The 27,961-nt window shown below is 51.8% G+C and overlaps 2 protein-coding genes and 1 long non-coding RNA gene across 6 annotated transcripts in view; 2 read left to right on the top strand and 1 right to left on the bottom strand.

The window, feature by feature from the left end:
* The first annotated feature begins 1,340 nt into the window (after nt 1–1,340).
* Nucleotides 1,341–6,518, top strand: PTGDR2 (prostaglandin D2 receptor 2). 4 transcript variants are annotated; one of them, XM_042237708.1, is made up of 3 exons: nt 1,341–1,423; nt 2,489–2,691; nt 3,775–6,518. In XM_042237708.1, exon 3 carries the CDS (start codon nt 3,783–3,785, stop codon nt 5,001–5,003), a length of 1,221 nt encoding a protein of 406 aa, XP_042093642.1. In that variant the 5' UTR covers nt 1,341–1,423; nt 2,489–2,691; nt 3,775–3,782; the 3' UTR covers nt 5,004–6,518. The 4 variants fall into 4 exon arrangements, with proteins under 4 accessions (XP_042093642.1, XP_014958608.2, XP_042093643.1 ...); XM_015103122.3 differs by lacking the exon at nt 2,489–2,691; XM_042237709.1 differs by lacking the exon at nt 2,489–2,691 and having other exon boundaries at nt 3,753–6,518.
* On the bottom strand, nt 6,383–14,839 carry CCDC86 (coiled-coil domain containing 86). Its single transcript, XM_004019557.6, has 4 exons — nt 14,041–14,839; nt 9,275–9,404; nt 7,453–7,527; nt 6,383–7,274 (listed from the first exon to the last, which is right to left on the bottom strand). Exons 1-4 carry the CDS (start codon nt 14,778–14,780, stop codon nt 7,155–7,157), a joined length of 1,065 nt encoding a protein of 354 aa, XP_004019606.2. The 5' UTR covers nt 14,781–14,839; the 3' UTR covers nt 6,383–7,154.
* Nucleotides 14,840–16,048: 1,209 nt separating this feature from the next.
* LOC132658367 (uncharacterized) overlaps nt 16,049–27,961 on the top strand; it is a 23,029-nt gene continuing 11,116 nt past the window's right edge. The window contains exons 1-2 of the long non-coding RNA XR_009597935.1: nt 16,049–16,125; nt 17,361–17,493. This is a non-coding gene — a long non-coding RNA (uncharacterized LOC132658367). The remainder of the gene's footprint in view (nt 16,126–17,360; nt 17,494–27,961) is intronic.

Below are 27,961 nucleotides of genomic sequence, written 5' to 3'. Positions count from 1 at the left end.
CTCAGCAGGTCGGGTGGTGGTGGGATGAGGATGAAGGTACTTTCCCCAAAGTGGAATGGAAGCACCCGCCAAGGGCTGTAGGCACTTGTGTTCAGAGGACAGGGCTCCTCTGTCACTAAGTGGAGAGGGGACATTGCCCTAGTGCTAGTCATTTGTTTAATCAAGGCTCTTACTAATCTCCATCTTGGACGAGAGTGAGCAAGCTTCCCCATCACATTCCTCACTCAGGAACTGCAGTCTCTCAGCAAATTTATCAAGTGCCAGGCCCTACATTAAGCCTGTACCAAAAATGGAAGTGTTTTAGAGTCAATCCTGTAGCGGGGGGTGGGTTTCCGAGTTCTTAATGTGTTTTGGGTATTTCCTGGGTGCTAGATGCTGAGGTTGGAGGAAGAGTCCTGACCTCAGGAAGCTTGGTTAGCAAAAGGAGATCAATCATTTCATCCATGGGGTCCGAGCCCAGACCTTTTTATTATTATTTTGGCCTCCCCCGCATGGCTTGTGGGGTTTTTAGTTTCCTGACCAGGGATTAAATCTGGGCCCTTGGCAGTGAGAACTGGACCAGTAGGGAATTCCCAGTCCATTTGAAATAAAAGCTGTATTGCCCTTGCCCAACAGTCTATACCCATTTTTCTCCCAGAGGGAAGAAACCTGATTTTTATGAGCACCTACTGTGTGCTGGGTCCGTTGTGAATGAGGGCGCCTGGTCAGCCTTGGAGGTGACACTGTCGCTCTTGGTCACAGATGGACAAGCAGGGGCAGGAAGGGGAAGTGGCTTACCTCCCGGCTAGGACTGCGGGCAGCCTGGACAGCCAGACCCGCGCTCTTACCACAGCCCCACCCTGCCTTCCTGGCCATAGAGCCCTCAGGGCCATTGCACAGACCACCCCTACCCCTGGCCCCTGTGCTGCCTGCGCACAAGGCAGGAGCCACATGAGTTTCTATCCTGAGGGTGATGGGGTCAGGGGACCCCACCAGGGAGGGCAGTCCAGGATAGGACAGATGGACAGGACACCCTTCTCCTCAAGCACTTCTCCTAAACACCTGCCACTCTCAAAATGAACATGGGCTCACACTTTCTGCCCTACACCTATTTTTCCATGTGCACTTACACTTGACCCTGGGCTTTTGCAAAATCGCCTTTGTAAAGAGAGACAGGATGAGCTGGGCTGCTGGCAGTTACATCCAGTCCCCATCAGTGGAGATGGATGTTACTTGAACACCAGTGTAATAGCTCACTCTCTAGCTGTCCCCCCCCCCCCCCCCCCCCGCACCCCTCCCCTAAATATACACGCACTGACTCTGGGGCTAACAGCTATTTCCTCCCTCAGCCTCCCTCCCCTCTCTCTGCCTGCCCGCTGCCTCCTGTCTGCCTCGAGGAGCTGACTGCCACTGGGGCTGGAATCCTGTGTGCTCTCTATGCCAGGTAAGGAGACGGTGGCCCTGGGGCTGGGCAGCTTCAGTGCCTTCTCTGGACCTAGGAGAGAGGGCATAGTTTTATCAGGGGAGAGGACTGTTACTAGCTAGGATGGCAGAGAGTAGGGTTTACCGAAGACTGGAGGGGACTTACTGCTCTGAGGAGGGAAGGACCACAGTTCCTTAGGTAATTACTAGACAGCAGTCACAGTGATAGACCATTAAAGCTCTTTTTCAAGACTCAGGAGTCATCTGGGTAGAAGGGTTCCAAGAGTGGGTCCTATGGTAATGGACCCCAAATTCACCCAGCCAGGAAGTCAAGGAGCTGGGATTTAAAGCCAGGTCTCTGACACCAAAAACCTAGTGTTCTCTGCCCCCAGCCCTCTGTCAAAACAGGACCCTTGCTGCTGGGCTTCCTGAGAATCCTGGGAGGCTGGGGGCCAGACTCTTGTCAGCCAGAAGGTCCATTCTGGCTCAGACCCCAGGGCACAGCAGGACATGCTTTCGCAGCATCCTCGGGGGACTTAGATGGGGCTAAAGGGAACGTTTCAGCACAGGGAGGGGCTGGCATGTGTGTGTTTGCTGAGAGTGGAGTTCCTGCAGCCCCCCTTCCCCAGCAGCTGAGGGACACTGGGTAAGATCTTGTGCTCCTCTGAACCTCTGTTTCCTCTTCTGAAAAATGGGGTCGCACAGGGTCATTGTGAGTGTAATTGCTCTGCAGACTCTAGAACTTGGGAAATTCTAGCGTTCTAGGGAGCACACGGGGACAACAGCTTCCCTCCTCCATACCTGCAGGTCCCGAGCTCCAAGTGCCTCACCTGTCAAGGAAATTCTAGTTTGATATCCTGGGCCCTCATCCTATGAAGGACCGTGGTCCCCAAAGAAGGGTGTAGATTTTCTCATCCTGGCCAAAAGTGTCTCCTGTGGAAAGATGGATAGTGAAGATCACTCCCCCTGACCCTGCCTTGCTTTTCCTTCTTTCCCTCCATCACCTCATGCTTAGAGCTCAGAGGCAGAGGAAAGGGAACAGATTGAGTGCTAAACTCTTGTTTCTCCACCTGCTTGTGTTATTCAGGAAATTTTGGGAAAGTGATGGAAACACTTGAGTCTCAGTTTCCTCATCTGCAAAATGGGGTGGAGAGAAGTACCAGCCCCTTTCTTCTAGAGCCGTGAGCAGGAGAACACCTACATAAAGGACCTACCATGGCTCCTAGCATGTTGTGGGGGCCCAGGTCGATCCAAGTTCCCGCCCCCTGCTACCCTGCTGACTTCCTGCAGGTAGCCTCCCACCCCAACCTCTCTGCCCTCACTGATCTCCACTGGCTCCACTTTGGGTGGTCCTGGATTCTTGATGAGGCTGTGGGTCTGCACTTCGGGGATGTCTGCACATCTGGCCAGAGCCTGGCTTCTCCAGCACTTACCTAAGTAGTTGATCAATAAAGAGCTGTTGAATGAGTGTGTGAGTGAGTGAATAAATGAATGAATCAGGCTGGGTTTCCTGGAACTGGCAGAGTGCCTGTAGCCACCCCTGGGCAGGGGAGAGGTCTTTTGGCCCTACTGGGCCTCCAGAGCCCAAATCTGGTAGTTCCTCCTGCCCAGCTCTCTCCCTGCTCTTATCTTATTTCCTCTTCAACTATCAAGGCGGGGGGCGGGGGGGGGGTGCTTCCACTGTTTGCAGCCACACACCCAACCAGCCACCACTGTAGCAGTGAAGGGCTGCAGGAAGATCGGCAGGGAGGCAAGGTCTGGGGGGTGCTGGGGGTGGGTGGAGGGAAGGCACCCCTTAAAGGCACAGACTCCTTCCCTTCCCGTCCCCCAGCCCAGTTGAATCCTCCTGCCCTTTAGGGGAGCCTAACTCACGCCCCAGTGCTCTAGGGATTGGGAAAAGGGAGTCCCGCCTGGCCTGACCTTGGTACCTATTTCTCCAATTGATCTTAGGCTATCTACTTAATCATGCCATTGATATAGTGCTTACTTTGTGCTTACTCTTGTTTGAAATGCCTATAATGGTTGTTGCTGTAGTTTAGTCGCTAAGTCGTGTCCAACTCTTTTGCAACCCCATGGAGGAACCAGGCTCCTCTGTGCATGGGATTTCCCAGGCAAGAATACTGAAGTGGGTTGCCATTTCCTTCTCCAGGGAATCTTCCCACCCCAGGGACTGAAACCATGTCTCCCAATGGTAGGTGGGTTCTTTACCACTGAGCCACCAGTGCAGCCCCTGAAATGTTTGTATATTTATTAATTCATTTAATTCTCCCAACAACCCTATAACCTAGACACAGTCCCCTATTCTGGCCAGGGTCTCCTGTTGCCCAGAACTGCCCCCCTCCCCCCCACAGCGCCTCTTCCTCTCTGCCGCAGAGCCCATCATGTTGGCCAATGTCACGACGAAGCCACTCTGTCCCCTCCTGGAGCAGATGAGCCGCCTCCAAAGCCACAGCAATTCCAGCATCCGCTACATGGACCATGCTTCGGTGCTGCTGCACGGGCTGGCCTCGCTGCTGGGCCTGGTGGAGAACGGACTCATTCTCTTCGTGGTAGGGCGCCGCATGCGACAGACCGTGGTCACCACCTGGGTGCTGCACCTGGCCCTGTCCGACCTGCTGGCTACCGCCTCCCTGCCCTTCTTCACCTACTTCCTGGCCGTGGGCCACTCCTGGAAGCTGGGCACCACCTTCTGCAAGCTACACTCCTCCATCTTCTTCCTCAACATGTTTGCCAGCGGCTTCCTGCTCAGCGCCATCAGCCTGGACCGCTGCCTGCAGGTGGTACGGCCTGTGTGGGCGCAGAACCACCGCACGGTGGCTGCGGCCCACAAGGTCTGCCTGGCGCTCTGGGTCCTGGCCGTGATCAACACCGTGCCCTACTTCGTGTTCCGGGACACCATCCAGCGGCTGGACGGGCGCGTCATGTGCTACTACAACGTGCTGCTTCTGAGCCCTGGGCCGGACCGCAACGCCACGTGCGACTCGCGCCAGACGGCCCTGGCCGTCAGCAAGTTCCTGCTGGCCTTCGCCGTGCCGCTGGCCATCATCGCCTCGAGCCACTTGGCTGTGAGCGCGCAGTTGCGCCACCGCGGCCGCCGGCGGTCCAGCCGCTTCGTGCGCTTGGTGGCGGCCGTGGTGGCGGCCTTTGCGCTCTGCTGGGGCCCCTACCACGTGTTCAGCGTGATGGAGGCGCGGGCGCACGCGAACCCGTCGCTGCGGCCGCTCGTGTGGCGCGGGCTGCCCTTCGTCACCAGCCTGGCCTTCATCAACAGCGTGATCAACCCGCTGCTCTACGTGTTCACCTGTCCAGACGTGCTGCGCAAGCTGCGGCGCTCGCTGCGGAGCGTGCTGGAGAGCGTGCTGGTGGACGACAGCGACCTGACCGCCGGCGGCAGTAATCGCCGGCGCCGCCGCGCCTCCTCCACCAACGCCTCGGCTTCCTCCATCTCCGATAGCAGCGGCCACCTCCTGCCTGCGCTCTGGCCCGCGCGCCTGCTCGACTGGCTGCGGGGCGACCGCGCGGCTCCCCCGCAAAGGGACCGCACCCTGTCTCAGGACGAGCGGGGCCCCCTGAACCGGGCGCTGAGCACCACCTCGGGGTAGGAGGCGCGGACCCGAATCGCCCGGCTCAGAACCATTCCATTCTCCCCGGGGAGGCAGGGGCTGGGAACGATCGCGCGTAGTAGCTTCCCCAGGGCCAGGATGTCCAAATGTAGATATCCTGGCTCTTAGTCTAAGGGAGGCTAAGAAATCTATCTGCATGTTAAAGCCCCCCGTGTGACTCAGTGAATTCTTTTCAGAAAAGAAGTGAGTTAAAGCAGCGATTCTCAAACATTATTGCGCAGGAGTCATCCAGGGATTCTGTCTGATTGAGCTGGCCTGGCCAAGGGCGCCGCGGGGCTGGGGAAGGGGGCGGGACTGAAATTCCTTGTTTCCAAGTTCCCAAGAGTAATGCGAGGCTAAAACCCTAAGACGTCTCAAGCTAGGGTAGTGGATACACAGGACGCATCTCCCTGGAGCTATTTTAGCAGGTGATAGGTGAGGTCGAGTTTTACATTAAACCAGTCATGTAGTTTTGGAGCAGAAAGTGAGGAAAGGTTTGGGAAGCGCTGTTCGGGGCTAACCTTTTCACTGTGGTCGTTTAGGTGTCACTTACTGACCTATATAGGCTTTATCTCAGTCTGGGGAAGAGGGTCAAGTTCTATTAGCCCCACTTTTTATTGATACCATGTGCAAACTGCAGTGGAGGACAGTTAAATACCCTGCCCAACATACAGGATCTGCATACTAACCATTGGCATTTACCTGTTTGATTACTATTAGTATGTGAAAGAGGCCTCCTACCCCCCCCCCCGACCCCATACCCAAGATCCTTAAGATAGTAAGCTGCATGGGAGCCTCCGTCTGCCCCAGCACTGCCCAAAATGGCAAAGCAAGGGGTGCTATGGTCAAATGTTTGGGAAATCTGGCCTAGTTAAAGTACAGTGAGTATCTGTACTGAGGTCTATAGTGTTTGAATGTGCCTGGCAACCTCCAAGACCACAGCCCTTTTTCTGAGCTCACCTGATGTGTCGGCCTTCAGTTCGGTGGGATGCCCTCTGGGGAATGCTGGTAACCCCCAGATCTGTGCGTCCCTCTCCTCCTGACCTCACAGGGGCTGCAGCTCTGACCCTCAGTTGGCAGGTGCGAGGGGTAACTTACCGCAGCACCTCCACTATCCTGTCTGTTTGGCTCAGCATCCCAGGCCTGGTGCATTTGGTGCAGTACACGTCTGGCTGATGGAATACCCATGGAAGAGCCGGGTCAGAAACTTCTGGGACATGGTTCAGGGCTCCCAGTGTTTATTCATTTATTCCCATACTAGGCAAACGAACAGTTGATGGACAGCTGACTGAACAGACATCCCATCCTGATGCCTCACCCATGTTCCCTCAGCCCTGCTCCCTTGCTTCACTCAGCACTTGGCGCCATCTGACACACGATACACTTTAGTTGTTTATTATGTTTTATCCATCAGAATGAAAGCTCCTTGAGGACAAGGACTTTTGTCTATATTCCCTGCCACCTAGAATTGTGCTGGTACCCAGCAGGCGTTCAATAAAGATTTTTTGCTGGAGACTGGATGGCATGAATTAATCAGATTTCTGGGGGCTTCTGCAGAGTCTGGGACAGGAAAGGGGGAGATAGAGAGACACTGCCCCCCCTGAAAAACACCTTCCCCACCCCATTTTAACTTTAAGTGTTGCAAAGCGTGGTAGAGTTCGATTTAGTCTGCTGGGTGACAGGGTCAGTGGGCTGCAGAGGGATCCAAAACAACCTTTGGAAAGGTTCAGGGAGGAGCTAGATTCCTGACTTCCGGTCTCCTGGCCTGGGTTGGACCCAAGACCCTGAGACAGAGCCCACACATTTTGGGAAGTCACCCTCCAGTCTTCAGCTCCCTGAGGAAGCAGAAATTACTCTTCTCAGTTTGAAGGCACTTGGAAAGAAGAGGGCAGTGGTCAGAAGTGGGGGAGGAGAGGGCTGACCCTTTTCTGTCTTCCAGTCTCTGTTCCAGGATGGAGGTTCCAGGCTCCGTCCGCTCCACAGAGACTTGCCCGATGGCCCTTGAAGGCTCAGAGCCCCGGCTCCGGTGGAGCCCCTGTTTGGGAGCCACAGAGCCAGAGTGCCGGGTCAACAGAGTCATGTGGCCAGTGGCCCGGGGGCTGCCGTGTGCGACACGGTGGTTGGCCACCAAAGGCCTCGGCCGTCCTGAGCTCAGACCTTGGTGGCCGGCCGCTGTGGCGGCTGCTTCTGCAGCTGGGCCAGTGTGTCCCGCTTCTCGATGGATCGCAGCTGCTTCTTCTTCGCCCGCTTGAGCTTGGCGGGGTTTCGGATCTGGGGATGGTTGAGGGGAGGGCATCAGTGTGGCCAGGCTTTCCACCTCATTCCCCAAGGAAAGGGAGGTCACCGCGGGGGCCTGGGATTGTGGCATAAGCGGGGGGCCATGAGGAAGTGGCGCCAGGGTGTCTGGAACCCGACATCCAGCCTATCCCCTAGACAGGGTGACACTCACCACTTGGACGATCTCCGCCTTCCGCTCGTTCTCTAGGCGGCGTCTCAGGTTCTCAGCACGGCGTTCCTTCTTCTCCTGGACACAAAGGGGAAGGAAATATGTATGAGTCTGGGTGCTGAGGCGGCCCCGGTCTCCCAGGCAGTGAGAGCTGAGAGAATTCCCAGGGAGGAGGGCCAAAGGGCCACTTATCCCAGCTCCCGGTTGCTCCTGGTGCTGCGGGGGTGGAGAGCCAGAGAGGAAACTATCCCTGTGCCCGTGGGACCACCACCCAGAGGCCTGCTGTAGCAGGAAGTTCCTGACTCCGCCTGAGAAGGTGGGCACCCGATCGGGTGTAAGACATGGGTAGTACCCCACCTGGAAACTCAGGCTCACGTGGACAGCGGTCCTTTGCACCATGCCCCTCATCAACTGCCGCCCTGGGAGAAAGGATCACTGGCCCTTCCCGTCATTTCCATCCTCTCAGTGTCCCCCTCCTCCTTAAAGTCCACGAGCCCCCAGAACGCAAGGGCAAGGGTGAGGCTGGCTTCCCAAGGGTCTCCCCAGTGCAGGGCTAGGAAGGGTGAAGGCTACAGAGAAGAGACCTCAGAGCGATCTGGGTCAGTCTGAATCCTGACGCTGCTACTTCCTAAATGGGTGACTTTGGCCAAGTGGTTTAAGCTCTGGGCCTCTACCGCCTATCTTTAAAGTGAAGATGTGATTACATGAGATTGCTTTGCGGACTAAATGAACGAATACACACACAGGGCCTGGATCTGTACCGGCCCACGGGGGACACTCAGAAGGTGAATCTAGGTGGCGTCTTCCTCCGGAATGGCTACGCTGACTACTGTCCCTGGTGGGCCCGGGGCAGGGATGGCAGCCTCGAGGCTGTGTGTAGTCAGGGGCCTCTTTAGGCTTCGGCAACTCAAGGTAGAAGCGGTAGCCTGGGCCCGTGGGGAGAAAGGAGAAGTGACACTTGAGCTCCCCAGAGCCTGGGGAAGGTCTGGGCTGGGGGCTGGGCAGGGGCACCCCTGAAGAGGATGGTGACAAGAAGGTTCTGTCTTGCCCAAGAGGGAGCCAGGGCTGCACAGGAAGTGAGATAAGGCCCCAGAACACAGCGGCAGCCACACCATCTGCAAGGTCTCTGCCACAGGAGCTGAGCTGGGGTGACTCAAGATGGGGGACAGATGACTGAGTGACTGGCCCACCTCTTCCCTTGAGGGTGGGCAGGGACCACAAGCTGGGGGTGAGGTGTCTGACTCTTTGGGGGCCCCTGGGACCCCCAGGTGAGTAAGGTCCCACTGATCTCTCTGCTCCTGGTGAACCAACACCAGCACCTCCCTCTCTCTGGATGCTGCCTGCTGGTGCTTCCTGGAGACTAAAGAGGTTGGGCATGAACCTCTAAGGGACATTTGTGGCCTTGGGTTGAGTGTCAGGGAGGACTGGAGGATTCTGCAGGCAGCCCTCTCTGCTGTATGGGAGCTGTGTCTCAGAGGACACTGGCAACAACACTCAGGATAAAGCCCCCGATTCGTCAGCTCTTCCCATCAGAGCAGGTCCAGGGCACGGACCCCTGAGCCCATCTCACTGAATGCTCTGATCACCAGTGAGGAACCAGGGGTCTTCATCCTCAGCCTCCTCCCATCCCTGGGGCTCACATAAGCCTCCTGGCTAAATGTGATGTTCCACTGGGCTTCCCTACCCTGGGGTCCTGGACTGCGCTTCTGCTTCTGGCCCAGCTCCCTGTCTTCCCAAGGTCTCTGGGTTAGAGGACAGCTCCTCTCCCCAATTGCCCCTGTTACGGCCAACACCCGCTCAGCCCCCCGCCTGGCCCACCCCTCACCTGCCGGCGCCGCTCCTTCTCCTCCTCCAGGTGCCGGGCGAAGTCCTTGGCCAGCTTCCTCTCCTGCCGGTCCTTCATCTTCCGCTGCCAGGATGTGCGCAGGGGCTTGTCCTGAACCATCTGGGAAAACCTGGATGGGGGGAGCGGGTGTTCAAGGAGCCACTGCGATGCCTGCTTTCCTCCCTCCTCTCGGCTCTGGGCCTTCTTCCCCAGAACGCAGTCAGAATCACCTCCCCACCTGCCAGCTGCCCAGGCAGTTGACTGTCCAGGCCTGGGGCAGGAAAGGGCTCCCAATCACACCCAAGGCCACTTCTGAAGCCCTGGTTATGTGCCTAAGGCGGGTACTCTCATTCTCTCCACTTCGCAGAGGTGCTGACCAAGGCTCAGAGAGGGTAAATAATTGCTCTGGGTCATCCTGCTCCTGAGGAGCAGTCTGTGATCAAAGGTCCAGGCCAAACGGCCTCTGCTACCAAGCTCTACTGCTCTGCCCAAGTGCAGGGGGCCTGGGTGTGGACGCCTCTGGAGCAGGGTTCACTCCCTACTGGGGTGCCCGTTTCATCTCAGAACATGTGAATGGTCACGGTCCCCTGCAGTGATTCAGAGTCTCTCTTCCCAGCAGGGGCAATGTGAACACGGAGTGGCAGCTAGGCAACATCAGGGAAGTCTGGATATTCTAGAGTGACAGTGACAAGGTCACAGGAGGAGCGAGATCACCTCTGTAAGAACACCACCAGGATCTAGGGGTTGGATGACCTATGTAGGATACACTGTGAAATCTTCCAGGAAAAAGGAAAAACACTTTGAGGAGCAAGAAGGAATGAGGAACAAGCCCAGGCAAATGCTGAGGGCTGCCTTGCCTGGTGATGCGGGCCTGGGGGTTTCTGCAACCACGCCCCTCCCTTTCCTTTTTTCCTGAACGATTTGAAACCTTGGGTGCGGGTGTCCCACGGGCCTTCTTTCCTTCTCAACAGATCTTTTCGTAGTGGCCTTTCCACCTCCCTCAATAATTTCTTGACTTTCCAGAGCTCCTGTTTATCCACATCCACTGTATCACAGCCCACACGGTCACAGTAAGCAGGGCTCTGAAGGCTGCAGTGGGCACCGCGCAGAGGCCCCACTCCCACCCCCGGGGAAGGCTCAGTACTGCTCTTCCAGTTCGTCTCTCCCCCCGCCTGCTCCCTAGGAGTCTGGCACATACAGCCTGGACCCTGACCCCAGGCCTGTCCATCCTCAGCCTGCTTCCCCCCTCCCCAGTTCTGCCTGCCCCACCCCAGCCCACCCCCGACTGCTCCCTGTCGCCCTCCCCAAGGGCCTGCTGCATGGACTCCCTCCCTGCCCTTACATCCGGGCATCTCAGACTGGGGCACGAGGCCCCGAAAGGGACAAGACAGAGGGGAGCTGGACACACGGAGCCTCAGGCAGGACTTGTGCTGCATCCCCCCTGGGGCAGCGGTGGAGACGCCCTTTATCTACACTGGCCAATCAGGGAGCGGCGAGTCACACGGGCTGCTGAGCATTTGAAAGGTGGCTGATGACCAGGAAACTGAATTTTGAACTTGAATTGTAAGCTATTTAAATTTAAACAGCCACAGGTGACTGATGGATAAGACACCGAGGCAGTGCAGTCTCAGAGCACTGCGTTTACCTGAAGATTGAAGGAAGCCAGGTGTGGATCCACCACTTACTACCTGTGTGACAGTCGGCTAGGCAGCCTCTCTGAGTCTGTGTTACCTGGAGACGAGGGCCATTCCCATTGCAAAGGGTGATGGGAGGGTTAGTGGCTCTCAGCCCGAGAAGCACTTAGCCCAGTGCTTTGCACATAGTAGGTGCCCAGTGAATCCATCCTTTAGAGATGGGAGCTGGCTCACTCAGGGAAGACTGGGCAGAAGGGGGCATTGGGCCTGGATACGGGAGGTGGGCCTTCCCAGCCTTGGCTGCCTCCCTCAAACCCCCCCACCCCATCCCCCCACAGCTGTAGTAGGTGCTGGCCTCCCCACCCTACCCCCCACCTTCTGATCTTAGAGCTCACTCACCAACCGCCAGAGCTGCTTCCTCAAAGATTCCAAACACCCATTCCACTGCCCTTCTGGCCCTTATCCACAGGCCTGGTGCAGCTTCTGAAGGTGCTTTAATTCTACCACAGCAGCTTCCTTACTGGTCTCCCTGCTCTCGCCCCAGCCCTCGGAACAGTCTGTCCTCTACAGGCCACACCGGTCCTCCCAGAGGTCAGATTGAATTACTCTTTTGCTCAATACTCCCCATGGCTCCGTTGTGCACTTGGGTCCCTACAAGGACCCACGCGACCTGGCCCGGTGACCCCTCTGACCACTCTCCTCCTATGGTGCCCCCCAGTGCCCACTGATGAAGCCTCTGGACTGTTTCTCAAACAGGGGAGCACAAGCTTGCCTCTGGACTTCCTGTTCCCCTTGCTTGGATACTCTTTTCCGATATGTTCATTCAAGCCTCTGCTCACATCCCCGGGGCAGTGAAGTTATCTCCGATCACTGTGACAACGGCCCACACTCTCTGCTCTTTTACTTGTTACTGATATACTATGGGTTGGTTACCCATTTCTCACAACCAGAATGTTTTGTTTACAGCCACGCTTACCCCCAGACCCTAGCTTGATGCAATGAAAAGTGGTTAAATGAATGCACTGCCTTTTGTTTTCATTCATCTACTTGTTCAACTCAGTGTCTAGCATGTGCTGGGCTCTGGGGGAATCCAGCCATTAAAGGTAAATCCCCCCTTTCCTGAAGCCTCTGGTCTAGAGGGGAAGCTGGCAGCCCACAAGAATCACACAACTAAACAAGCATTTGTGCAAGTGGGGGTGTTAACAAAAGAGAAGTATAAGGTACAATGACAACACACAGCTTGAGGACCTGACCCTTGTTGGGTTGGAAAAAGAGGGCTTTTCCCAGGAAGCGATGTTTAAGCTGAGCCCTAAGAGATGAGCAGGGATTGGCCAGGGAGACAGCCTTTCAATAGAAGAACAGTATGTGCAAAGGTCCTGAGCTGGGAGGAAGCATCACCCACAGGGGCACACGGAGGCGAGGTCAGCGTGAGAGATGCTCAGTGATGGTGGAGGAGAGGGAGAAGTCCGGAGCACGTCTCCAGGCAAACAACAGGAAGTCAGGAAGGGTTTCATGCTGTGAGCTGGGACAAAATACCCTGTCTCTCTCGCTTCTTGGTATCCTCTGCTGAGCCTGTTCGTGGGTGCAGGCAGCCCCCTCTTGCTCAGCGAGCTCATCTCCCCCCTCTACCTACCAAGTACCAGGCTCCCACACTCAACTTGCTCATCACCCTCTTCCCTCTTCATCTGGTCCTGCCTGGCCATCAGTGGCCTCAGGATCCTCTGGGACCTGCTGGCATCGATGTGGAAGGGCAGTGCCACCACCTACTTCTCCAAGTCCAACAGTCCAAAGTCTCTGATTGGTGACTTGTAGGAAATTACTCCCTGTTTTAGATTCTTCTCCACTTAATGGGGGAGGGGAATAATTCCCACTGCCTTGGGCTTCAGGGGAATTCAGCAATATGACATCTGCAAAAGGCCTAGCACACAAAGCATGATATACAGTCAATTCTTAGTACATTTCTGCTTCTTCCTTAAAATCACTGCCTTCCCTGTGGTCCCTCACTGTCACAAGTTCCTGCCTGCCAGGTGGTTTTATTGTTGTTTAGTTGCTAAGTCTTGTCTGACTCTTTTGTGACTCCATGGACTGTAGCCTGCCAGGCTCCTCTGTCCATGGGATTTCCCAGGACCTCTCCTTACTGGCAGCCTAAACACTTCTTTAATCAGCTGAGCCTCTTTGTTCCTTCACTCAACAAGCATTTAACTGAGCACTCACTGCCTGCAGTATAGAAAGACATGACCTCATGCATACCCTTTAGAAAGGATATGTAGGGAAGTTAGGGGGGTTGGGATTGACATGCACACACTGCTGTATTTAAAATGGATAGCCCCAAGGACCTACTATATAGCACAGGGAACTCTGCTCAATACTATGTCACAACCTAAATGGGGAAAGAATTTGAAAAAGAATGGATACAGGTATATGTATAACTGAATCACTTTGCTGTACACCTGAAACTAACACATTGTTAATCAACTATACTCCAATAAAAAATTAAAAGAAAAAAAGAAGGTTGCAATCCAGTGCAAGGTGGATCTATAGAGCGTAGGTAAAAGGCTTTCATGCAGCCTTCAGAGTCAGATCTGTGTTCAGGTCCTGCCTCTACCACTCATTTAGCCTCCCTGAGCCAAGAGGTCCTCACATGTAAAATGAGGATAATCCTAATGCCTGCTGTCTTCAGAGAGCTGATGGGTAGATTAAATGCCAAGATGCATGCTGGTCCCTGTTTGAAAGGCCCTTCCCCTGAACAATAGGTACTAGAATGCTTAGTAGCATCCTTTATACTAGGTGCTTATTAACGCCTTTATTAAAAAGGTAAGTAACTGTAATGGATGTTGGTCCATGAAGACCTCCCTTGCTGGTATACTTGTTTCTGCCCCATTATTAGAGAAGGTGGAGACAAAGATAAAATTGTGTTGAATGAACACAGACAGGAGAGTGCTATCCAGGGGTCCTTTGAGGGCACCCCTGCCTGACATCTCAGTGCATTTTACCACATTCGGGTTATAATGACATGTTTGTGTGACTTCCCACTGATGTGAGCTCTGTTTAACCCATGGCCTATCTCCAGACTGCATCCAGGCCCCAGCACCACACAAAACCCCAATGCTGCCCTGTTGTCCCCCACTTCACCTCTTCTTTGAGCGGTCCTTCCACACCCGCCCAGACTTGGGCTTCCCCTTCGGGATTACAGGAACCTCCTCCTTCGGCTTCTTGGACGCTGGGGCTTGGGCCGAAGAACCTTCTCGCTTCTTTGGCGCGGGGCCTTCTCTCGCCGGCTCCCCAGCTGCAGGTGGCTTGCTCGGCTCATGCTGATCCCGTGGGGAGCCGGGCGACCGCGGTGTCAGCTCCTGTAGTGGCTTCGAGGGCTCGGGACCCGGTGCTTTCTGACCGGGGAAAGGCTCTAGTGAACCTGCGTCCTGCTGCAACTGATGTCGAGGGCACCCCGGGGTCGACTCCTCCTTACTCTTGGGCAACTCCGAGTCCGCTTCTCCTTGGTTCTGGGAGAACTTTGGTGACTCCTCACTTGGCTTTGTCTGAAGTAGGTGGGATTCAGGACTCGATTCCGGCTGACTTTGGGGAATATTCAGGTCTGGATCTCGCTGACCTTGGGGGGACCCTGAGTCCAGCTCTGGCTGCTTTCGAGGGGACCCCAAGGCTGGCCCCTTCCGCAGACTAGGTGATCCTGGGCTTGTCTCCGGCTGACGACTGGGAGATCCCAGGCCCGGTGGAGACCTAGGCTCCTCCGTTTCTTCCGGGTTCGACTCGAACTCCACAAGGGCCCGTCTCACCCGCAAAACTGAGGTGGGGTTCTCCGGAGATTCAGGCTTTAGGCCTTCAAGCCGCCGGCTGCGTCTCAGCGGCGTATCCATGGCTCCAGGACCAACTCCGAGCCCACGTGCAGCCTCCGGGACTACCGGCGCCGTCCTATGACGTCAGAAGTCGCCACGTCTGTGCCTGGCAAGAGAGGCTACTGCCGCAGAGGCCATGTTGGTGATGGGAGAAGAGGAGTGGGTGGAGTCCGGGGGGGGTGGGGCCTGAGCTCACTAGGCGCACGCGCAAAGCGCGTTGGCGCATTTTCTTGTGATAGACGAGTCCCAGATTAAGACCCGTAGTTGCTTTTCCCAAGAACCCGGTCTCCTGGGAAAGAGAATGCGCAGGCGGAAAAAGGAAGAGAGGGACCCATTTTTGGAAGACAAGAGGATTGGGAAAACATTTAGGGAATCTGAAGGCAAGGCTGGATGGAAACTTTACCGCTAACTCAGTCCTGTGCAATTGGACAGGGGTTCTCGATTTTCTCATTTGTACAAAGGTGGATGCTTTTGCACTAGTTTGGTCCTGTCAGGGTACTCCTGACCGCCAGAGTGAGTGGTAGCTGGCGGATCCTGGAAGTGGGAAATTTCTTAAGTCCTGAATTGTATGTTAAATGTAATTACATGACTTCCCTGGGTCCAGTGGTTAAGACTCAGAGTTTCCACTGCAGGGGGCACGAGTTCCAGCCCTCATCCCTGAAGGGGAAACTAAGATCCCTCATGCTGAGTTGTGCTGCCCCCCAAAAAGAAAGTGTAATCCTTGCTTTCTCTTCTCCCATTCTGTGCTCAAGCATAAAATCTACAGCTCTCTCTTTGCAATGTTTTCAGCTTTACACATAGGTTAAGGGACCAGTGAGAGACGTACCACCTTTGTTTGTCCTGTGGCACCCCCGGGTGCTCAGCCATGCTGCGCATCCTCTCCATTCTAGAAACAGAAGTTGGATCATCTCTGAGCTTTCTTTCAGCCAACATAGTTGTCCCCTCCCCAACGTGTGAGGCTGCCTCCTTCCCTCCTCTGTGTGAGACCCAGGTGGGGACTTTGAGTTACTCACAGCACTTACCTTTCCTAGGAAGAACATCTTGGAAATTGCCCAACCACATGCCTTCCAGCTCTTTTCCAGTGTATTTTTGGAATTGCCTGGGGATCCCTTCGGGCATCCAGACACCCTGCCCTGCTGTCCCAGCGACTTCTTTTAGGAACCATTAGTATTTAACCTAAGGAGTTATGACAGGCCTGGGAAGTTGTCCAGAGTAGGCCTCTGCCTGCTCAGAGGCCAGGCAGACATCCAAGCGGTTCAGTGCTGGGCACAGCCCGCACCTGCTGAGTCACTGTGGACATGACACTGGAGCAGGAGTGAGAGTGTCAGATCGGGCCCCAGGTGTCTTGACGGCTGATGGAGAGGAGGTAAGGAGGATTAAAACCCAGCAAGGTTCCTGGATGATCAAAAAGAGGACTGAGGATCCCTTAAGACCTCTCACCCCTTAGCTGGTGCCACACAGCTTTCAAAGTGCCTCCCAGTGAGGTTAGCTTGTTGAAATTACCTCCCATAAGGGTAGGATCATGGCATGGCTTCACCAGTATTCTTCCAAGTTGTCAGAAATAGTTGCACCCTTGCACTGAAATCCTGTGTCAGTTCCTGCCTTCTTGGCCACTCTCAGAGGCTCCACCCACAGGCTCAGCATCCCTGGTCCCCTTGCTGCTGGACTGAGGAAGGCCGTGCAGCAAGGCTTTTCCCCAGGCCAGCTCCCCACTGCAGAAGCAGCTCAGTCCCTTCTTTGCCCAGCTCTTCCAACCCCCAATTCTCAGTTCCTTAAATTCCCTGCTCCAGCCTGGAGGCCTTAATCCACCCCAGGGCTGTGTAGAAGACTGCATACCACCTTGCCCTACCCCAGGGGCCCTTCCATTCTCCCTGCTTCCTGAGTTCCCATCCTGCAGAGCCCACTCTCAAATGTCAGTTGGATCCTATCCTAGTTCTGCTTAAACTCACTTCAGAGAGTGATCTCAGATCCCTGCCAGGGGGTGTAAGAGCAGGCAATGTTTTACAGACATCTTTCAGATCAGGTAAGGAGGCCTCTAACCAATGGAGGCATCAAGTGAACTAAGGGCCCAGAACCCTCTCTTCCACCTGGGCTCGGTTTCTCATTGTCATTATAAATGGTGTGCAGGGGTCCCGGGGACACTCCTGAATTTTTCAGAAAAGCTTGGTATGGCAGCCACTGTTGGGACTCTGCTCTCTGGTGCTCCCTGTCTTTCTGCTGCAGATAGACCAACCTCTTGTTCTTGGGGGAAAGGATGCTGACAAGGGTGGGTCTTCTACAGACTCCCAGAGGCCCAAGCAGGATTGAGCCCCATTTCTTACGAAGAAACCTGGTCATTTATCCACCGTCTTTTGGTTTCTTCTGTGTCCCCACCTCAGTTTCCCACTCCCTTGTAGGTGCTTGCTGGGGTCATTTTCTGAATAGACTATTTGCATTTAAATCCTTGTCCCTGAGTTGGCTATGGAGAAACTCAACAAAAAACCCTGGGGCAAGCAGTTATTGAGTCAGGCATTCTTTCAAGCACACTGTATGTACAAACCCATTTTGTCCTTATAACCACCCTGTGAGGCAGGTGCTGTTGTTATTACTCCCATTTCACAGATAAAGAAGAGGCACAGAGAGGCTGGAACACTTGTAAAGGTCACACAGCAGAGAAATGGTGGAGGTGGGATCTACATGTGGGCTTCTGACTGCAGAGCCACAACTCTTAAGAGTAAATCTCCCTGTTGTCCAGGTAAGGGAACCAAGGCACAGAAAAGCTAAGGTGTTTGCCTAAAGACACATAACTCTACATCAAGGAGCAAGGGCTACAATTCCAGAACTGGCGAGCTTAGTTGCCTTGCAACTGCCCTTCCCATGGGCCTCCCTCACTGGTTCCTCACACTGATCCTGGTCAGCTTACTGCAAGATGCTGGGTGTCAGGTCATTCCACCTGCCGGCTGAGGCCCTGTGCATACATGGGCAGGGCAGAGTGTGCTGAATTGGCAATACCTGGCTTTTTATGTAACCTAAGATCTGCTGACTGAAGGAAACCATGTAACCACAGATGATGGAAGATACAGGTCAAGTGTTCATCTGGGAGCCATCGATCCTCCACCCAGCCATGAGCACTGTGATTGGGAGGGTTTGACAAGTCAGGTTTGAGATGTCAGGGACCCCCTGCTCAGCACCAAGATTGGAGATGGTGGGGGAATGGGTCCTGGCAGTCACATCACCTAATGCACTCGCAGAGCACTTAGTGCCTTTCCTCCCCTGGGTGGTCATTTAATCCCCTGGTGTGGGAGGTGGGTTGCAGCACTGGCTGGATGAGGGAAAGGGCAGGGAGGAACCTCCCCAGCTCACCCACAAGGAAATCCAAGGCTGGGAGAGGCTGTGATTTGGTACAAGGTGACCCGAAGATTCACTGCAAGGTGCGAGGTCAGGGCTGGAACTTAGGGTTTCCTGATTCTAAATCCAATCCCCCACTCTCACATCCACTGTGCTCAGGATCAGGAAACAGGCTGAGGATTTGTAAGGAATTTCTCGGACTGGGAGGGTGGATCTGGCGACTGGGACATGGCTGAGCATTGCGGGAGTGAGGACAGGACCTGGATGAGGAGGAGGCATCTCCGGACTTGGGCTGCCCCTGCTTGACCTTCACTGGGCCCCGTGGGTCCAGGCTGCTTTCTCTTCCACTCAGAGTTCTCAAGTATTTGAAGACAGTTATCCCGTAGCTTCCTTAGACTTGCCTTTTGTGCTGACCAGACATCTGCTCCTCTAGCTGTCTCTCCCACAACACAGTCAGTCCTTGGAGAAGACACTGGTTGTCTACAACCTTCCAGAATGTGATGTCCAGGGCTCCCGCAGGTACCCAGGGTTGACTGCCCCACAGAGAGCTGAGTGGACTTGTCCCCTCCCTCTCCATGGTTCCTGTCACTACGGCCAGGCAGCCATCCCCTTTCTCAACAGGGATCTGCCAATTGAACCCTTCCATCTGATTCCAGCTGCCGATCCCAGGATCCTGGACGTGAGCTGCTGGCCTTTCTGGACAAGGGCAGGACTTGTCATTAGGCCTTGTTGTGTTTTTCTTTGACCTTTTGGGAGACCCATCTCTCCTCCTTCAGTTTTGCCACCCCTCGCCCTTTGCATGTGTGAACAGCTGCTGTGGGTACTGTGAATCAGGCTCTACTGAGAACCTGCAATGACAGTGGGGTTATCACATCAGTTCTTATCACAGGCTTTTATCTTGGAGGTTAATCTTTTTTTGTGTGTTCCCAGCAGCTTGTAGGGAGTTTCCAGTCCTCAACAGGAGGGGGCAGAGACTTCAGCAGGGGGCCGGGGGAGAAGGAAGGGCAGGAGTGGCACCTGGGACCTTGGGTATTGCTGGGGTACAGAGAGGCTGGCTGGATTGGGAAGGGACTTCTTTGCAAAGCTCTCATGTACCTGCAAAGCTTATCTCCTGATCCCCTCCCAGCATCTGCAGGTTTTGCTGAAACAGGAAGGGGTGGACATGCTACCACGGGTGTGGTAGCAAGACCTCCTCCTGCTGGTCCCCCTCTGCCCCCCAGGACAGCTTCCCCAGCCTGTTCCCCTGCTCTGGGCAGGCCAAGCAACGGTGGGGGTGGGCTGGGGAATGAACACCTGTGCCTGGTGGGAGGAAGGCACTCCAAGAAGAGGGGCATGGAAGCTCATGCCCCATCTCACCCTCACTCCATGGTGTCCAATAGCAATGCTTCTCAAACTTGGGTGAGCTTCAGAATCACACGGAGGACTTGCTGAAACCCAGGTTTCTGGGCCCTGACCCCAGACGTGATGATTCAGTAGGTCTGGAGTAGGCCTGGGATTCTGCATTTCTATAAATCCCAGGCGATTCGGCGGTTGGTTTGTGGGCCACACTTGGAGGAGCTGTGTCCTGCAGGAGTGAAAGCTTTCCTGCTTTACCTGGTTGGATGGCTCAGAACCTGAGTTCCCATCATCCTCCTATTTACTCGCTCACCAAATATTGATTGAATGTTTACTCTGAGAGGCGCCAAGTACAGCAGGGAGCAGGGCAGTCATGGTCCCTGCCTCAGTGGCACTTACAGTGTCTTGGGGGCACAGATATTAAACACTTGAGTCTCAGAACTGCCCTTTGAAAAAGGTTGAGCAGGAATTGTCATCCCTGTTTCACACCCATGCCAGGTGGGAGGAAGATACCCCAAGAAGCGAGACACGGAAGCTCATGCCCCATCACAGGTGACGAAATAGCATCATGGAGAGGTTATATGTCTTGCTGAAAGTCATGTGAATGTTAAGTGGCAGGACTTAAACTCAGAACTTCTCAACTCAAAATCTGACTGCCATCCCCTGGCTGTGAGCCATCTCAGCTTCATGGGGCTGGGTTTAGATGGCTGAGCTACAGACCCTGGACACATGACCGCTGGGGGCTTCATCCTTATGGATGGAAGGCAAGCTTGACAGACAGGCAGGCCCCCCTCCCCCACGCTCACACCCAACTCAGTTCCTGAGACCAGGATAACTACAGAGTTTCACAGTGAGTCACTTCCCCTCCCTTCCTCACTGTTCACTTATCCCTCTCCTCTCATTTCCTCTAATATTTGGTTTCTCTATAGCTCTGGTCCCTCCTCAATGCCATATCTTCTCCAGCGAGGATTATCTCTCCCATCCAATATGGCAGCCTTGTCTCTAAGGCAACCCCTAAAGAACTTGCCTTGGTGACCAAGGAACAAATTATGAGGCCCCTTTTCTGAAGCACTGGCCAATGAGGTCCCAGCTTGAGGGTGGGCATCTGCTGGCCCTTTGGCAGGAGAATCTTCACTCTCTCTCCACCTCTGCACACTCTAGCGGTGAACAAAAATCAGCCCTGTATCAGACTGAGCAGCATTGAGGTTTTCCCTTAGTCACTAATCTTGCTTCTCTGTTCCTCTCACTCTGCATCCAGAAGTTCATGCTCCCAGAGCTCAGTGGACCAGCCAGGCTCATCCTTTCAGACCTCACACCCCCAAGGCTTGCTCTACTGAAGGATTGTTGTAGAAACATATAGATCATTTCACCCTAAAGGCCCATTCCTATGCTTACAGATTTAAAAGCATAGTGTTTATGATAAATTTTTTTCTTTCAAAATTTTATTTATTTACTTAGCTGTGTGGTTCTTAGTTCCTACACTCGGGATCTTTAGTTGCGGCATGTGGAATCTAGTTCCCTGATCAGGGATTGAATCTGGAGCCCCCTGCACTGGGAGCTCAGAGTCTTAGCCCCTGGACCACCAGGGAAGTCCCTATGCCAGATTTTAAGGATGTAAAAATTACAGCAACATTGAGGAGAAGACATTTTATTGCTATAGATTAACAAATACAAAAATACACCTGTTCCATTAGCAGTTTAAAAGATAGAGATTCTGTTCAGAGTGGCTGCCCAGCATGGAGCGTGTTTGCAGGGATTATCTCACTTAATCTCAGGAAACCCCATGAGGAAATTAACCCTACCACCCTGGTTTTTAGAGGCGAAGGACCGTGTCCAGGGGACAGGCAATTGGGAAAAGGCAGAGAATGGATTGCAATCCATGACTCTGCCTCCCAAGGTGCCTTTGCCCACTCCTCTTTGCCTCTATGTTTTAAGCACTTGACCTAAATAAAAAAATTAATTCTTTCTTTAGCCTAGGCCTAATTTTTTATTCTTTAAAAATAAGTCCCAAGGCAGAAATTTCAGGTCATTAGGAAATTGTAAGCCTTCCACACAGAGCAGGGCTGGACGACTAAAGGGTTATTCCACTGCTCTTTTGTTTTCTGTTCAAAATAAAATATTGCATAACCCTCAGATGTTATCACTTTCTGCTTGAGCAGTTTCAGTTCTCTGCCTGTGGGATGACTCTGGGTAGATCTACATACCCCTACTTTTTTTGGTTATTGAAATTAGCCACAGAAGGTGTTTTAGAAGATTGCAGTTTTAGAAGTTGGCTGCAATGGTGTCTCCCATCCATGGGCTCTTCTTCCAATGTGACCTTGACACCTTTTCCCTTGAGTAATAGGGTCTGTGCCCCGCCCGCTCTCCCCTAATCCTTGAACCTGGATAGACCTTTGTGATTGCCTTGGCAAAAAGATTATGGCAGAACTGTTGCTTTGTGACTTCTGAGCTTAGATCATAAGAATCCCATGTGCTTCTGCCTGACTTTTATGGGGTGCTTGCTCTTGGAACTTAGTCACCACACAGTGAGGAAGCCAAAATCACCCCACATGAAGAGACCACATGGAGAGTCCAATGAAGGTGATCCAGCTGACAACCCACACTGTCTGACAGGCATGAGCAAACGTGCTTCCAGAGGATTCTAGCCACCACCTGTCAGGTCTTGCCCACTTTGAATCTTCCCAGCAGAAGTCCCAGAAATCGTGGAGCAGAGACAACCTCTCCCCACTATGCCATGTCCAAGTTCTGTGCCACAGAATCTGTGAGCATGATAAAATGGTTGCTTTACACCACTGAGTTTTGGGGATGTTTGTTACACAGCAGTACTAACTGGAACAGGAGGCATTTTCTCATAAACAGGAGTCTGTCTCAAGAGAGAATGTCTTGTGGCCTTTTTGCACCTTCTCCCAGGGTATGTATGATTGGCAAGGATGACACCCAATCGAAGCCTCATGACTTCATTAGAGGCAGATTGAATATCAAGCCTTTCCTTGTTCTCTAGTCACAGTATATTAATATATTTGACTTGCTTACTTGTTTATTTTTTATTTCCCACTGACTAGAATGTCAGTTTCCCTTGGATAGGATTTTTTTTTCTATTTTGTATGTTACTATATTCTTAGAGCCCAGACTAGTAAATGCTTGTCAGTTAGCAGTTGCTCAATAAATAGTTGTTGAATGAATGAGTGAATGCATATGAAACATCAAGTGGACACATTGATGGACACAATCATTCTGATGATGATTTCTTATGACAATTTCATTAACATTACCAGGTTCTAGTTATTACAATAGGAAATTATTTTTTAGCTAATGGCAAGCTCACATTGAAGTGGGAATTTCCTGAGAATCACAGTAGAGAACAGACTAGAAAAGAAGTAAGAATAATAGGGAAATTTGCCTGCTGGCTCAGATGGTAAAGTATCTGCCTGTAATGTGGGAGGCCCAGGTTTGATACCTGGGTCTGGAAAATCCCCTGGAGAAGGGAAAGGCAACCCACTCCGGTATTCTTGCCTGGAGAATCTCATGGACAGAGGAACTTGGTGGGCTTATATAGTCCATCTGGTTGCAAAGAGTCAGACACAACTGAGTGACTAACACACTCAAGAGAGTTAGGAGCTAATAGTTCATAGTTGAGAGTCCCAAACTTTTCTTAAAGGAAAAAAGAATCATTCATTGTATGATGAGCAGTTGAGGGATTTCAGGTCTATGCTAAGAAGTTTGGGTGATTAATTTTTTCCTGGACACTCTCTAAAGGAATTTAGAGTCAAGCTTAAGAAGAATTGATTCAGGGGGTTCCCTGGAGGTCCAGTTAGGACTCTGTTTTCACTGCCAAGGGTACAGGTTCAATCCCTGGTTGAAGAACTAAGATCCTGAAAGTCTCATGGTATAGCCAAAGAAAAGAAAAAGAATCAATTTAGGCAATCTCTTTGTGCCTTCTGTGTGCTTGGTATCATGGGAACCACAAATAAATGTGAAATGGGGATGCTGTTGTCTAGCCATGTTGAGTCCAGCTGGAGAGGTGAGACAACCAGCCCAGAGAGGCAAGCGAGGCCAAGTCACAAACCAGTAGGGTTTCACCCACTAAGGCTCCTGAGAGTGAGGGGATATATAGGAGAACTTCCTGAGGGAGGCAGGTCCGGGGGGATTGAGAGACTGTCCAGGTGGGCAGCTTCCCTAGCTGACTCTGAGGAACACTGAAACATTACGGGGATTCATCAGAGGCCTGCTTCCAGTTAACTCGGATTTCCACCTGTAAATCCTCACACAGCTGGTGGAAAGGAAATTAGTGTCGCTTTTGCCGTAATATCCTTAGGTAGATAATTAAATACTTAAGTAGATAATACCTTAAGTAAGAAGAAAAACTTCTCCTCCCTAGCACCAGCCCACCTTCGTGGGGGTATTTTTATGATGCACATAGCAAGATGCTGTATCCATTGGCCTGTTAGAGCCTGAGACCCATCAGCTGATAGCCCCTGGAGTGGGCATTACTGGGAAGCCCAGCTTCTGAAACCAAATAGTGCATAGCAACAAGCTCTTTACCAAGAACATACCTACAAGCTTTTAAAATGACTCCTAAAAAGCTGTTTGGTTGCAAAAGAAAACTCCAGGGAAAATAACAGTTTCAGAACAGTAAACCATGGACACCTGAAAACACTTGGCTGCTATATTTGGGAAAAGATTTGTTACTATCCCCCAGCAAGTCACCTCTGCAGTCTGGAACTGAGAGGAATGCTCTCCAGTTTGAGTGGTGGAAGAACCAGGAGAAAGACAACTCCAAATAACTAGAGTTCTATTTGGTGCACATAATACAACTCTGTTTTGAACATAAAGAAAGAAGGGTTATGGTTTTCACTAATGGGAAAATGATTTCCTCATCATAAACAAATATCAGAAGGTTATTAGTTCAAAGGGTAACAACCTTTTAACCTACGCTGGGTCTGTTCTTCCTAACCCAGGGATTAACCCATGTCTCCTGTATTTCAAGCAGATTCTTTACTGCTGAGCCATCTGGGAAGCCCATTTACCAATGAGAGATCTTGGCTTTTCCAGAAGCTGTTACTATGCTAAGGTATTGCTACAAATATATATATATTAGAGCTTCCCAGGTAGTGCAGTGGTAAAGAATCCTCCTGCTAAGCAGGACGTAGGTTCTATGCCTGGGTCAGGAAGATCCCCTGGAGAAGGAAATGGCAACCCACTCCAGTGTTATTGCTTGGGAAATCCCATAGACAGAGAAGCCTGGTGGTCTACAGTCCATGGGGTCACTAGAGTCAAACACAACTTAGTGGCTCAGTTCAGTTCAGTCGCTCAGTCGTGTCTGACTCTCTGTGACCCCATGAATAGCAGCACGCCAGGCCTCCCTGTCCATCACCAACTCCCGGAGTTCACTCAGACTCATGTTCATCCAGTTGGTGATGCCATCCAGCCATCTCATCCTCTGTTGGCCCCTTCTCCTCCTGCCCCAGTCCCTCCAAGCATCAGGGTCTTTTCCAATGAGTCAACTCTGCATGAGGTGGCCAAAGTATTGGAGTTTCAGCCTTAGCATCAGTCCTTCCAAAGAACACCCAGGACTGATCTCCTTTAGGATGGACTGGGTGGACCTCCTTGCAGTCCAAGGGACTCTCAAGAGTCTTCTCCAACACCACAGTTCAAAGTATCAATTTTCTGGCACTGAGCTTTCTTCACAGTCCAACTCTCACATCCATACATGACTACTGGAGAAACCATAGCCTTGACTAGACGGACCTTTGTTGGCAAAGTAATGTCTCTGCTTTTGAATATGCTATCTAGGTTGGTCATAACTTTCCTTCCAAGGAGTAAGCATCTTTTAATTTCATGGCTGAAGTCACCATCTGCAGTGATTTTGGAGCTCCCAAAAATAAAGTCTGACACAGTTTCCACTGTTTCCCCATCTATTTCCCATGAAGTAATGGGACCAGATGCCATGATCTTCGTTTTCTGAATATTGAGTTTTAAGCCAACCTTTTCACTCTCCTCTTTCACTTTCATCAGGAGGCTCTTTAGCTTCTCTTCACTTTCTGCCATAAGGGTGGTGTCGTCTGCATATCTGAGGTGATTGATATTTCTCCCGGCAATCTTGATTCCAGCTTGTGGTTTATCCAGCCCAGCGTTTCCCTTAATGTACTCTGTGTATAAGTTAAATAAGCAGGGTGACAATATACAGCCTTGACGTACTCCTTTTCCTATTTGGAACCAGTCTATTGTTCCATGTCGAGTTCTAACTGTTGCTTCCTGACCTGCATACAGATTTCTCAAGAGGAAGGTCAGGTGATCTGGTATTCCCATCTCTTTCAGAATTTTCCACAGTTTATTGTGATCCACACAGTCAAAGGCTTTAGCATAGTCAATAAAGCAGAAATAGATGTTTTTCTGGAACTCTCTTGCTTTTTCCATGATCCAGCAGATGTTGGCAATTTGATTTCTGGTTCCTCTGCCTTTTCTAAAACCAGCTTAAACATCAGGAAGTTCACGGTTCATGTATTGCTGAATCCGGGCTTGGAGAATTTTGAGCATTACTTTACTAGCATGTGAGATGAGTGCAATTGTGCAGTAGTTTGAGCATTCTTTGGCATTGCCTTTCTTTGGGATTAAAATGAAAACTGACCTTTTCCAGTCCTGTGGCCACTGCTGAGTTTTCCAAATATGCTGGCATATTGAGTGCAGTACTTTCACAGCATCATCTTCCAGGATTTGAAACAGCTCAACTGGAATTCCATCACCTCCACTAGCTTTGTTGGTAGTGATGCTTCCTAAGGCCCACTTGACTTCACATTCCAGGATGTCTGGCTCCAGGTGAGTGACCACACCATCGTGATTATCTGGGTCGTGAAGATCTTTTTTGTACCGTTCTTCTGTGTATTCTTGCCACCTCTTCTTAATATCTTCTGCTTTTGTTAGGTCCATACCATTTCTATCCTTTATTGAGCCCATCTTTGCATGAAATGTTCCCTTGGTATCTCTAATTTTCTTAAAGAGATCTCTAGTCTTTCCCATTCTGTTGTTTTCCTCTATTTCTTTGCATTGATCACTGAGGAAGGCTTTCTTATGTCTCCTTGCTATTCTTTGGAACTCTGCATTCAGATGCTTATATCTTTCCTTTTCTCCTTTGCTTTTCGCTTCTCTTGTTTTCGTAGCTATTTACTTAGCTGTAACTATTTACTTAACTTAGTGACTAAACAACAACAAATATATATACATATATATATACACACACACACACACACACATATATATATATATGACTTATTTATTCCTTAACACACCCTATGAGGTGGAAACTATCATTATCCCAGTTTGTAGATGAGGAAATGGGGGGCCAGAGAGGTTAAGTGACTTAAGTAACTTGCCGAAGGTCACACAGCTAGAGGAAGGAAGAGCTGGAGTCAAACCTGGAAAGTTTGGTCCCTGGGTGTGTGCTCTGAACCAACATATTATCAGTACATTATATCCTGGGTGTCAATTTCTTTATCTGTCCTGCTGATGTAATAATAAATGAACTTGTGGGGACATGGTAAGGATTTGAGGTAATGTTCATCCTGGGCCTTGCAAAGTGCCTGGCACACCAGAATGGTTTGGTAAATGGAAGTTATGATCATCACCATCATTATCACTGCAACCGATACATGAGTGTCCTGGGCAATCGTATGTTCACACAGTTAAATCAGAAAGGAAACAGTCGCCCAGGAGGAAGCAAGGTTGGGAAAGGGCTCTGGCAGCCTCTGGAACAGCTAGGTGTAAATTCAAACCTCCCTGTTTACTAATTGGGAGTCCTTAGGCAAATCACTTAACCTTAGTTTCCAAAAGAGTTGAATGGGAGAAACAATACTTACATCCCAGGATTACTGAGAAGGTTAAATGTTGAAATGTACTTAGCACTTTGCCAGGCACAGCAAAAGCTCAGGGAGGCAGGGCTGTTGATATTATTATCCTTCCGAGGGAGATGATGCTTGGCTTTGCAGGGAAAAGAGGTGAGCCTCACCCCAAGGGACTATTGGGACTCAGCAGTGACCATGAGGATGACCTCCTGAGGAATTAAGGCCCTGCAACCCCCACTCTCCACCGTCACCAGACCACTTCCTCCACCCCCACTCCAAGTTTCCACCCTCCCACTCCATCCCACTCATGCTTTCCGGAGAGTTTCCTGCAGCAGTCACCAGTGGTTCATATTTGTTCGTGCAACTCTCAGGACTCAGGGTGGAATGGTGATTCCAAGGGGTGCCATTTACATTATTTGTCTATGGGCATGATGACGTCTGAGTTGTACAGTGTACAACCTGTGCATTCACACATGGCGGTCATGGTGGGATGGAGGGCTCCTATGGAGTGCTTTCTCTTGTGGATTTCATTCTGCAGGAGTAGGTGTAAAAAGGTCCCAAGTGTCGTGGGAGAATGTTCACCAGGAGGCTTGCATTCCTGGCCATTCTGGGAGTTGTAGGGAGGTTTGGTATCAATCCTCCATTAGCTAGCTTGCACAGATACAATAGTACAGAGCCACTGTATCAAAAGATATAACATAC

This window comes from Ovis aries, chromosome 21, assembly GCF_016772045.2.
Source record: "Ovis aries strain OAR_USU_Benz2616 breed Rambouillet chromosome 21, ARS-UI_Ramb_v3.0, whole genome shotgun sequence".
Taxonomy (NCBI): Eukaryota; Metazoa; Chordata; class Mammalia; order Artiodactyla; family Bovidae; genus Ovis; species Ovis aries.
The sequence above is the reverse complement of the archived record's forward strand: the minus strand, read 5'-3'. Positions and strand labels throughout refer to the sequence as shown.